This window comes from Onychomys torridus, chromosome 4 (genome assembly GCF_903995425.1).
Source record: "Onychomys torridus chromosome 4, mOncTor1.1, whole genome shotgun sequence".
Taxonomy (NCBI): domain Eukaryota; kingdom Metazoa; phylum Chordata; class Mammalia; order Rodentia; family Cricetidae; genus Onychomys; species Onychomys torridus.
The window spans coordinates 55,889,182-55,902,060 of record NC_050446.1 but is presented as its reverse complement, the minus strand read 5'-3'; the positions used below and the strand labels follow the sequence as shown (position 1 = coordinate 55,902,060).

General features: G+C 38.5%; 1 protein-coding gene across 4 annotated transcripts in view; it reads right to left on the bottom strand.

The window, feature by feature from the left end:
- Ube2e3 (ubiquitin conjugating enzyme E2 E3) overlaps positions 1-12,879 on the bottom strand; it is a 65,238-nt gene that overhangs the window by 4,133 nt on the left and 48,226 nt on the right. For all 4 annotated transcript variants that reach the window (XM_036185307.1, XM_036185309.1, XM_036185310.1 and 1 more), the window contains one exon: positions 3,287-3,419. In XM_036185307.1, the coding sequence (XP_036041200.1) occupies positions 3,287-3,419 (133 nt within the window). The remainder of the gene's footprint in view (positions 1-3,286; positions 3,420-12,879) is intronic.

Genomic DNA, 12,879 nt, shown 5'->3' with positions numbered 1-12,879 from the left:
TAAATAGTTTTAACTGACTTAGTTAAAAATATTGTTTGTTTTGGTTTGGTTTGACTTGATATAGAAAGAACTGTATTTGGCTTAGGTTTGGTTAAGGTTGTTTTGTTTTTTGTTGCTGCTGTTCTTTTGTTTTGCTTTGCAGACCAGGCTGGTTTCAAACTTACAGCAATCCTCCTGCTTCTGTAGTACATGCCTATAACCCCAATACTCAGGACACAGAACAGGAGGGATCAGGTATTAGGGAGAGGGGTGCAACAGCTGCTGGACAATTTCCATTTCCACTAATGGTGCTAAGGAAAATGTAATTGTAAATAGAATTCCTCATATACAATATATTCTGTTAATTTTCTCCCCTTATTTTTTTCTAGTTTGTTAAAATCAATTTCCAACATGAAAAACTAGGCATGTAGAAGTATCACTATTTATAAAAATAGACAAAGTTTACTAAAGCTTTGTTATACAGAAAACAACGAAATACAAATTCAGCAGTGAGTAATAAGCTGACATTAAATACATATCATTCTCATGAGAATCCAATGTATGCCACTATAACATGAGAGTTCTGACCCTTTATTTGACTAAGAAAGGCAGGCCTGCATACCTAAAGAGTTTTCAAAGATAACTTGTAGGATCTTAGATTCTAATGGCCACACTGTAAAACACTCAAACACAGTCTAATCTGGAGTGTGTCCAGGTGGTTAAAGGACCAACTTGTCAGAAAATGCTGTACATTTACACAATAAAGTATTACTTAGCTGTTTAAAAAAAATATCATGAAATTTGTAGGCAACTGGATGCAACTAGTATGAGTCTGAGTGAGATAATAACCCAGACTGAGAAAGACAAATATGGTATGTATTAACTTATAAGTGGATATTAGCTGTTAGGTAAATGATTATCAGGCTACAAACGCACGCACAGAGACAGACAGCTGGAGGACTCCTAGTAATGGAGGAAAAGAGGTCTTTGTAGCCAGACAAGTCTTCCAGTGGTGGGACTGGGTTGCATTCAGTTGAGTCGTTGGCCAAGATCCTGTCATCCTGTGGAGATCCCTCAACAACCCAGGCTGATACAAGGACAGAGGGTTGCTCTCCAGAAAGTGCTGGTGAGTGTGTGAGGTGTGGGGGTGGGGGGGGGGGGGGGGCGAGGACGGACACCTCTGCTGAGGACAACCTCCACAGAACTCATCAGAGGATGAGCTGCTGCCTGCATGAACCCCTCATCCCTACATTCTAGTCTCTTTGCTATGAGAAGATCATCTGCAGACCACAGAAAGAGAAACCTGGACACCAACCTAGCCTCAAAACCCTCCACCTATACAACCTGTCCTGTCTGCTAGATGTGCTGGGGAAATGGTAGCAAAGAACATGTGGGAGTGGTCAAATACTGTTTGGTTTAACTTGAAGCCCATGCCAGGAGAGGGAACTCATGCCCTACACTGCCTGAATGGCCAGGAACTGGAGACTGGACAGCCTAGAAAACTAGGGTTGAAAAAAACATGACTGGCAGAAAAAAACCTATTGGAATATTCCATCAGGTCCCTCCCCCTGGAGATCAGGGGATCCCATGGAAGGGGGAGGGGCGGGAGTCAGAGTGTATAGCGGACACCAGACAAGCGTGGCCCTCTGAATCAACTAAAGAGAGCTTACAGAGACTGAAGTGGAAAGCATGGGGCCTGCATGCATCTGAACCAGGTCCTCTGTATATATGGTAAGGCTGTTAGCTCAGTGTTTTTGTGGGAGTCCTAACACTGGAAGCAGGGGTGTCTGACTCTTGCCTGTTCTTGAGACTCTTTCCTACTGGGTTGTCTTGTCCAGCCTCAATATGAGGGCTTTTACCTTTTCCTACTGCATCTTGTTTGGTCCTGTTTAGCTGTCTTCTCTTGGGAGCCTGCTCTTTTCTGAAGAGGAAACTGCAGGGGGAGTGGATATGGGGGAGAGGAGAGATGGAGGGAAGGGGGCTGGGAGGAGTAGAGTGAGAGAAAGCTGTGGTGGGGATGTAGTGTATGAGAGAAGATTCTTTTCTCTTCAATAAGAAAAAGAGGGAGGGAGGGAAGAATGGAGGAAGGGATCATTCTGTTTTTAATTTGAGGTACACACCACTAGGTGGGACTTTGTTGCAATGTGTTAGAGAATACTTCCCAGAAAATGTCTTTTCTAAAAATCAAGTAAGTCTTTACAGACACAGACAGATGACAGACAGACACACACACACACACACACACACACACACACACACACACACACACACACACACACAGAGGTGGGGTTTGGGGGGAGGGAGGGACAGAGAGAAAGACTGTAGAAAATAAATAGGAAGGATGAATAGATGAAGATAAACAGATATATACTGAAAACATGTATTTAAAGAGTTTTAAGATTTAAAAAGAGAAGCATTTCACACACAAAGAAATCATATAAAAATTAGAAACTTTCTTGGCTTTTTCTTCTATTTATTTGTTTATCTAACTCTATTTTATTATTTGTTTTATAAGCCTGTTTATATCCAAAGGAGAAAGAGAGAGTATTTGGGTTGGTGGGAGTAGGGCAGAGCTGGGAGAAGTTGGGGGAGGGGAAACCATCACTGGAATACATCACTAAAAAATGTTACGCAATTAAAAAAAAAAAAAAAAAAGGAAAAGCACTTTACTAGTTGGGAGCCATGGTCCTGTCAACCCTTCTGGCACAATGGATTCCTCTATAACAAACTCAGCTACCAAGGCTAAGCTCCAGGGTTTTTACTTGAGTACTTTATAATGAGAAGTCAGAGGAAGAAGCCCTTGAAGTAAGTATCATGTGTTCCGTTTGTTACCCAGCTGGACACTCAGTTTAAATGAACTAAGAAGGCAGAAGTAAGCCCACCACTCTATTTTATATTACACTCACAGAAGGCACAAAACAAGTATGTATTAGCTTTGCTTTTCTTTTTTTAGTTTTCTAATTTTACTTATCTATCAATAAAGACAAAATCCTTATTATTAGCCTATTTCTGAAAGTTGTCAATAAAGTTTATTTCACAGAGGGAATTTTGCATAAGATCACATTTATGTTTTATTCAATGTATAAATTTTATTTAGTATTAACAAATTATGTTTATTTGAAATTATTAAAAATTATTTTTAAAAGGCAGAAGTCAGTAACTTTTTGGTTTCAAAATAATAGGTTCTGAATTTCCATATTAATTTATAAACAATAAAATAAAAATTATTACATCAACATACATACAACTTCTAGAGTACCTGGTTTTGGGAGAAGGATAATTAATCCATGTACATCTAGGTTCTTACCTTTGGTGGCTTAAATGGATAATCTGAAGAGAACGTGATATCCAGGAAAAAAACACCACCTTCATACACAGAACCTGGTGGGCCAAGTATAGTCGACCTCCATTCGTAAATGTTATCTCCTTTAGGCCCAGCACTGTGTAAAAGAGATCAAAAATCAATACACATATCTATAATCCACACTTACATACACACCTATATACACACCTATAAAAATTTAGGTTAATACCTTAAGATGAATGAAAAATTAGAATTAAATTAAATAAACAACCTAAAGCAAATGTGCTCATGCACACATGCATAAATTCTGAAATATTCCAAATGAACAGAAAAAAATTATAATGAAAACACAAACACCATATAAATTTACCCAATGCGTGCGCTGTATCAACACTTAAAAGTTGCTTACACTGTGATCCTTTCTAAGTAAATACTTACAAGTCCTCTTCCAAAAAATAATTTACAAATAAATCAACAGTTACAACAGTTACAATTTCAGTAACTAAGTCAACCACAGTAATCTATAAAATTGTCAACTAACTCTGTAATACACTTAATTTTCCTCCCAGATACAAGATCCAGTCTTGGGGTCAAGGAATTTTATAAATTTCATGACAGGATTTTAATATTTACACCCCAGGCTGGCCTAGAACTTGCAATACTCTTGCCTTCCCATCTGTAGTGCTGTAACTGCAGGCATAATCCATCATGTGCTCTTCACCACATCCACTTACCCTCTATGCCTTAACTTTCCTTTAGCATGGGTCCCATCATTATTTAATTTCTAACTTTTATTTGACAGGATATAGTCCCCTAAAAAAAAAGTGCAGCACCATTTGAGTTTGTGGTTCTCTCGTAATGGACTCAAATACTACACTCTTAACAGAGAAGTAAGTGGTATGTCATTTGGGGGTCATGACAATTTGAAGCATTTGATATGGTGTCCCGTTCCTCACTTGGTGATGTTAAGCTTCAGTTATAGAAGATGCGTTCCCAATTTCCTACTGTTTAGTTACGATCTTTTCCTGCAACCAATAATGTATTCTTTGGACAGATTACAACCATGCAAATAACCTACTCTTCATTAAAATCTCTTCTCTACATTTAACACTCATTTGGAATCCTCTGAACTTGACTATGACATTGGCATAATCATGATTTTCAACTCCAGTTCTTCCTCCACATTTAACAGCTGTCTTGAGCCCTTTTTCCCCAAATGTTTATATAAATGTTATGCTAGTGATATAGTCTCATAAGTTACTATTTCTTTCCAATGCTTTACAATTTACTACTGCTTTTAATTATTTTGCTACTTGAACCATCCTAGATTTGCCCAGTGGGAGAGCCCACAACACAGCTCCAACATGCTTCTAACATTCTGGCATTGTTTTAGAGTACATTCTTCCTTTCTGGCATGAAAAGATGCTCTACTGTTCTAGCCCTGGAATCAGCTTCAAGAACTCTGAGTCCTTGTAGGGGAATGTTAAGAAACCAAGAATTGAATTCTACTGAACCACATTAACATTTTAATGCAATGTGCTCAACATCAGTATCATTTATGGAATAAAAAATGTAACAGTTTAATATAATCTAAATTCACAATTTGTCATTAGCAATACAACTCTATGATTCCTGTAAATATTGTTCAAGCACACCTCACAAATTGCCATTTTCCTCTATTTGTTTAAATTTTCACTTTTATTTTTAATCATGTGTATGTGGGGGTGGGGTGGGCAGGGAGAACACGTGCACATGAGTGAAGGGGCATACAGAGTCCAGGAGACAGTTTCAGATCCTCTGGAGCTTCAGGCCACCTGATACGGGTGCTGGGAATCAAATTCAGTTCCTCCTGCAAAGGCAGCACACGTCCATAATGGCTGAGACATGTCTCCCACCCATTTTCCTCTAGCTTTTTACTCCAAATTATCCTGGCTTTCTAAATGTTTTAAGTATGCATATACTTTTGTTCTTTTAAACAATCCATTAATTTAGAGATGATCTGGAGGTTCTCCTTAAATAATAAGTGTGAAACAGTACTGCAACCATATTAATAATAGGAGCATCAGTTTAACTAACTGCAGGTTATTAATCTGCAAAACTGACTGCAAAACTAGAAAACTTCAGAAGACAAAAATCTCAACAAATGCTATTCTATATATTCTACAAATGTTTTCTATTTATTTCTTTAATTTCACTGTGGCTACTTCTGCTATCCTGACAGACTTTGCAAATACTTAACTTGTATAAGTATCCAAATATATAAGAACCAACTTCCAAATAGCCGTATTGCCTCAAAACACTTATTTTAGATGACTGAGCAGAAGGTAAGTTAAAGTCAATGAATTTTAATGGACTGAAGAATTGTAGACTGAAAAGATGGTGCTTTGGACAAATCCACCAACCCTTGAGGAAATCAAAATGGAGAGGATGAGGAATCTATCTTAAATCTTGTTATGTGGAGGAAAGCTGAGATACCCACTGTGAAACTAAATTCTTGATTCTAAAGTTTGCTTTTTTCCCTTCGTATGCTGCATATGAAGGGGTTCACTTAACCCTATTATTACAGCAGGACATTAAATGTAACAGAAGCTCCTGGCCTAGGGGGTCTATTTTCATTTCCCTTAAGGTATCATTTAGGATAGAGAGAGGTTGGGGCAGACCCACCAAGAAGTATGGAAAAAAGGGAGCTTCAGGACTGAGTCCATTAATTCAAAGTATTTCACAGGCTAGCAGCAGACCTGCCATTGAGGCCTCATAGCTGGGGGGAGGGGGGGTAATTGGTAATAATGGCCAAGCATTTCCTGTATCATTCCTGACTGATCTCCATTCTTTTTTTCTGTCCCATACATAGGGCAGAACTCCACAACCTTCCACTTTGCCTTATACCGTCTCAGTTCTCTCTCAGGTGAACAGCACCCATAAGAATCCAGCAATGCCATTTCTCCAAACTTGATTATGAAACAAACTTCTGTTCACTAAACTTTCCAACTTTCACCTCAAACTACTGTTCCTCTAATAGAAAGACATCCTTCAAAGTTTTGCCTTTACCAGTTGTCTTCAATTCTTCTCCTTCTGTTTTTAAGAATTTCAAATTGAGTTCCTTTCCTCATTTTTCTATAGAAACAACTCTTATCTAAGGTCAACAATGACATCACTGATGGACTCAGTGGTCACTTCTCATGCATCAATTAACTAACTACATTTTAAAAGCAGCTAAGTCAACTCAAAAGAAAAGAAAACCCAGGAAAGCAGAGGAGGGAGGAATCAACAAAATGAAGTATGTATGAAAATCCCATATGGAAAAGCTGTTGATAATTTTTTTTTTTAAGTAAAGTATTAATAAAGTAAGTGGCTTGAGTGAAGAGTCATCAGTTGAGAGCAGCTGCTGCTCTGCTGAGGACCCAGGATCAGTTCACATGAGAACCCACATGATGACACATAACCATTTGTAACTCCAGCTTCACAAATGTCAATGCTCTCCTCTGGCCCCAGTGGGCACTGCATGCACATAGTGCATAGACATATATGCAAGAAAAACCACTTGCTCATCAAATAAAAATAAATGTTTAAAAAGATAAAACCATCAAACTAATTAAATAGATACTGTGCATATCAAATTCATAGCAAGACTAGTGTCAAAATATCAATTCTTCTAATTCATCTATGTACCAAGGCTGCCCCCCGCCCCCCGCCTGACAAAAAAGCAATCAAGTCAAATTATTCTATGAATATAAAAAATTGATTCTAAAGCTTACTTCGAAAAGAACCTGGAATGTTTATTTACTCAGAAAGGTGGGAATGAAGAAGAAGGACATTACCCAACTTGAAGCCTTACAGCATGACTACAAAGAGTCAGAAAGGGCATCAGTGTGCGCAGTGGGAAAAAAAGAGAAGAGAACAGGAAACCCAGAGAGTCTCCTAACCTTCGTTATCTTCCTAGGTGCAAAGACGCAAAGGGAATGCTGGAATCAATGCGGCTTTTCAACAAACGATACAGAACTACTTACTGGAGGAAAGCAAAATGACAGAGGCAATGCCAAATGCCAAGAGTTCTCGCTGTTTGGGGCTGTGGATGATTTACTTTGGAACACTTTGGCAATTTCTTACTAAGCACATCTTTCCAAATGATCCAGCAATCACATTTGCTTCTACTTAACCAGGAAACTAGCAACTCAACACAAAAACCTGTCCATAGCCACAATATTCATAATCGTCTAAACTGGAAAGCAACCAAGATGACCTCAGTGGATTAAGAGATGGAAAAGCTGCTACATATAGATGATGAAATATTACTCAGTACAAAAGAACTATCAAGCCACAAAAAGACACAGATGTACCTTAAATCCACATTACTTGGTCAGAGAAGGCAATTTGAAAATCTATATACTACCACACACTGCAAGATTCCAAGCATACATCCTGAAACAAGCAAAACTATAGAGGAAATAAAAAAGGTCAGAAGATGCCAGAGGGTAGACAGATACTGATTTGACAAGCAAGATGTATGTATCACTATATATTTGTCAAAATCCATAAAATATACAGCACCAAAAATGAAATGTTATAAAGACTAGAAACTTTATGTGGCAATGCATGCTCAAAGCAAGTTCATGTCCCATAATACACAACACCCACACCACTGTGGTGGGGGTGCCAATGAAGGTTCTAAGGAGGAAAGAGGCAAAGGAGTACATGGAATGCTGTAGTTTCTACCAAACTTTGTTATGAGTCTAAAATTACTGTAAGAATCAAGTAATACTAATTCAAAAGACAAACTGTAGAATACAAAAAAAATCTGCATGCTAATGCAGTAAGTAGTAAATATTTTTCAAGTCTTGGTTTATAAAAAGGGGTTTCCAAATTACAAACAGACGTACTCCAAAATTATGTCTCAATATTAGGTATTTTGGACTCTGCAAGCATTCTAACCATAATACTGTAAATGAAGCTTTCCACACCTGCCCATCAATATTAATATGAACCACTTTCCCCCATAATAGTAAATGAATGAATGCATGTAACTTTTTAGTAAGTAACACTAAAAATCAGTATTCATTGTGCTATCAGGGTAAGCATTAAAACTACATTATATACACTCCTTCAGTTTAACCAGCACAGCTTCAAGTTCACAAAGTTGGCAGACAGGCACTTTAGCCTCTAAGCTTTCCTAACACAACTTTCTAGTCCAGGACAAACCAGACAAAAAGAGTCTAGTCACAAAGAATGAAAGGCCAAAAAGAAAAGATTATTCTTGTTTAATGATTAGAAAATGAAAGACACAGGATATGACGTCAGAGTGACAGGTAGGCTGTGAACAGGAAAGGACAATCAGGCTAAGAAAAGAAAGTACGAGAAAGAGGACAGGAAGTTAGGACAGACCAGCCAACATGTCATAGCAAGGATGAAATAAAGGAGGAGTTTCTTCTCTGACAGAAGAGACAAAGGAAGCAGAACAAAGACAATAAAGAAGGAGCAAACCCTAGCCTAAGGGAGGGCATATCCTCTGCAACTGTGAGGACTGGGTATTGGGAAGACTGGAAACCAAAATCTGAGTTACAGACAGGAAGGAAACATCTATAGCTATTAGCCAACCAGTAGAAAGATTAATCAATGATATTGTTAGTGTGGATATAATGTGTGGAAAGAAAATACACTCTCACTGGTGACTGTTTCTAAAAGCACTCAGGCCATCTCCAGATTTTTTTGTTTGTTGGTTTTCTTTATTTAAATTTTTTCTTTCCTTTTATATACCAACCCGTTTTTTAAATCAAAAAGTTTCTAGAAATAAGTTAGCATATATCCTAGCACTAAGGCAACCCCTGTTTTTGCTTCCCAAGTGTTGAAATAAAAGGAGTGTGCCACTTTATTTTTATATGGGATTAGACCTTGATGGCAGCCTATGCTGGCCTCAAGCCCACAGTGATTTACCCAGCTTTGTGACAGGACTGTAATCAGGTGCTACCACTTTCACCTTAATCTGCTCCAGATTGTTCTTGACATCACCAAGACCCTGTTGGTGGCATGTGAAAAATCAATTTTCAACAAACATTTCAACTTCAGACTTACTTTTATAATAATAGTTGTTTTATACTTTTGAATATTGCATTCATTTTCATGTGGAATGTGGCTTGTTCTCAACTACCTTTCTATGTCTTTAAAAACCAGGTAACATTTAGTAATAATCATAAATATTAAAAAAAAAAAACAACAAAGAACCAAGCACTTCACAGCACAAATCAGCCTTATCTAGGGTTTAGAATCACATAATTTGTACATTGCCCACAATTACACAGAAATACATTAGTAATGTGGAAATGTACTTAGAGTCTCTACCATAACTAAAAAAATAATTTTACTTAGAAGACGTATATGATTCAAAATAGATGGACCAACCCCCAGCTCCTGTCCGCCCTGGAAATCACATCTAGACCAGAGGTGAGTGCCTGGGGTTATAGCCAGAGAGGCAACTGCCCCTCGGTCCCACCACTGGACACAGGCCTTCCTGGGAGGACCTGCCCAACTTGGCCCCAGTTTCTGGCCAATCAGCGGGCCCTGCAGGAAGGCTCCCCTTTTCCAAGATGGCAGGTACACCCTGCAGTCTCCACACCCTGCCCCCACACCCATCTGCCAGAGACCCAGGCCACTTCCTGAGAATCAGAGACCAGTCCCCAGCTTCCATCCTGCCCTGGAACTCCCATCTGGACCAGAGACCAGAGGAACTCCCATCTGGACAAAATAAGGAGACTCCAGGGACTTCCTGAGACTCAAGAGTCCAGCCCCCCAGCTACTAACCGGCCAGCACTCTCATCTGGACCAGCACTTCCATCTGGACCAGAGAGAGGCTCCCTAATTCTGTCAACTCTCTCTGGACCAAGTACACTTATAAGACCAAGAACGAACCCAAGAGGAGATGGGCAGACGTCAAGGCAGAAGTACATACAACAAAATAAAGAGCAATACAGCATCACCAGAACCTAGCCATTCTCCAACAGCTAGATCTGAACATCACGGGATGGAAGAAGAAGAAGAAAACAACCTTATAAGTAACATCATGAAGAGGCTAGAGCCTTATATAGAAGAATCAAAAATAAAGTAGAGGAACAGACAAACAAAAAATGGGAAGAACGCTATGAAAAAAACTAGAGGAAAGGACAATTAAAGCAGAAGAAAACAATAAGTCCTTGAAAGAAAATCATGAAAAAGCAAGGGAGACTGTCCAAGACCTGAAGAGAGAAATAAAAAAATGAAGACACTAACAGAAGGAATGCTGGAAATAGAAAATCTGAGTAAACAAACAGGAACTTCACAGGCAAGTATAACCAACAGAATGCAAGAGATGGAAGAGAGGATCTCTGGTGTTGAAGATACGGTAGAAGAAATAGATTCATCAGTCAAAGAAAACACTAAAGCCAACAAAGTCATGACCCAAAATGTCCAAGAAATTTGGGACACCATGAAAAGACCAAACCTACGAATAACAGGGATAGAGGAAGGAGAAGAATACCAACTCAAAGGCACAGAAAATATATTTAACAAGATCATAGAAGAAAACTTTCCCAACTTAAAGAAGGAAATGCCTATGAAGATACAAGAAGCCTATAGAACACCAAACAGACTAGTCCCCTCGCCACATAATAATTAAACAACTAAACCTACAGAATAAAGAAAGAATATTAAGGGCAAGAAAGGAAAAAGGCCAAGTGACTTATAAAGGCAAACCCATCAGAATAACACCCGATTTCTCAATGGAGACTTGGAAAGCCAGAAGAACCTGGACAGATATAATGCAGACACTAAGAGACCATGGATGCCAGCCTACACTAATATACCCAGCAAAACTTTCAATCATCATAGATGGAGTGAACAAGACCTTCCAAGACAAAACCAGATTTAAACAATACTTATCCACAAACCCAGCCCTACAGAAAGCACTAGAAGGAAAATTCCAACCTAAGGAAGGCAGATACACCCATGAAAACAAAGGCAATAGATAACACCACACCAGTAAACCCCAAAGAAGAAAAGTATACACACACTACCACCAAAAAATAAAAATAACATCAGGAACGAACAATCACTGGTCATTAATATCCCTTAATATCAATGGACTTAATTCACCTATAAAATGACACAGACTAACACAATGGATACGAAAACAGGACCCATCTTTCTGCTTCATATAAGAAACACACCTCAAATTCAAAGACAGACACCTCCTAAGAATAAAAGGCTGGGAAAAGACTTTCCAATCAAATGGTCTTAAGAAGCAAGCTGGTGTAGCCATCCTAATATCCAGCAAAATAGACTTCAAACTAAAATCAATCAAAAGAGATGATGAAGGACATTACATACTCATCGCAGGAAAGATCCACCAAGATGAAGTCTCAATTCTGAACATTTACGCCCCAAACACAAGGGCACCCACATATGTAAAAGAAACATTACTAAAGCTTAAATCACATATAAAACCCCATGCATTAATAGTGGGAGACTTCAACACCCCACTTTCACCTCTGGACAGATCAGCCAAATTGAAACTTAACAGATACATAATGGACTTAACTGATGTTATGGCTCAAATGGACTTAATTGATATCTACAGAACATTCCACCCAAACAAAAAAGAATATACCTTCTTCTCAGCACCCCATGGAACCTTCTCTAAAATCGACCACATACTTGGCCACAAAGCAAATCTCAACAGATACAAAACAACTGGAATAACCTCATGTGTTCTATCAGACCACCATGGTTTAAAGTTAGATTTCAACAACTGAAAAAACTACAGAAATCCTACAAACTCATGGAAACTGAATAATGCTCAACTGAATCAATCACCAGTGGGTTAAGGAAGAAATCAAGAAAGAAATTAAAGACTCCCTAGAGATCAATGAAAATGAATACACCACATACCCAAACTTATGGGATACTATGAAAGCAGTGCTAAGAGGGAAATTCATAGCACTGAATGCCCACATAAAGAAGCTGGAGAAATCTCACACTAGTGACTTGACAGCACACCTGAAAGCCCTTGAACAGGAAGAAGCAAAGTCTCCCAGGAGGAACAGACGTCAGGAAATTATCAAATTGAGAGCTGAAATCAATAAAATAGAAATAAAGAGAACAATACAAAGGATTAGTGAAACAAAGAGTTGGTTCTTTGAGAAGATCAACAAGATAGACAAGCCCTTATCCAAACTAACCCAAAGACAGAGAGAGAGAGCATCCAAATTAACAAAATCAGAAATGAAAAGGGGGACATAACAACAGACAATGAGGAAATCCAGAGAATCATCAGGTCATACTTCAAAAACCTCTACTCTACAAACTTGAAAATCTTAAATTGTTCCACACAATAGAAGCAGAAACTCCTTCTTTGAGGCTACAATTGCCCTGATTCCTAAACCAAACAAAGACACAACAAAGAAAGAGAACTACAGACCGATCTCCCTCATGAACATTGATGCAAAAATACTCAATAAAATTCTGGCAAACAGACTCCAAGAACACATCAAAACAATTATCCACCATGATCAAGTAGGCTTCATCCCAGGGATGCAAGGGTGGTTCAACATACAAAAGTCCGGCAATGTAAT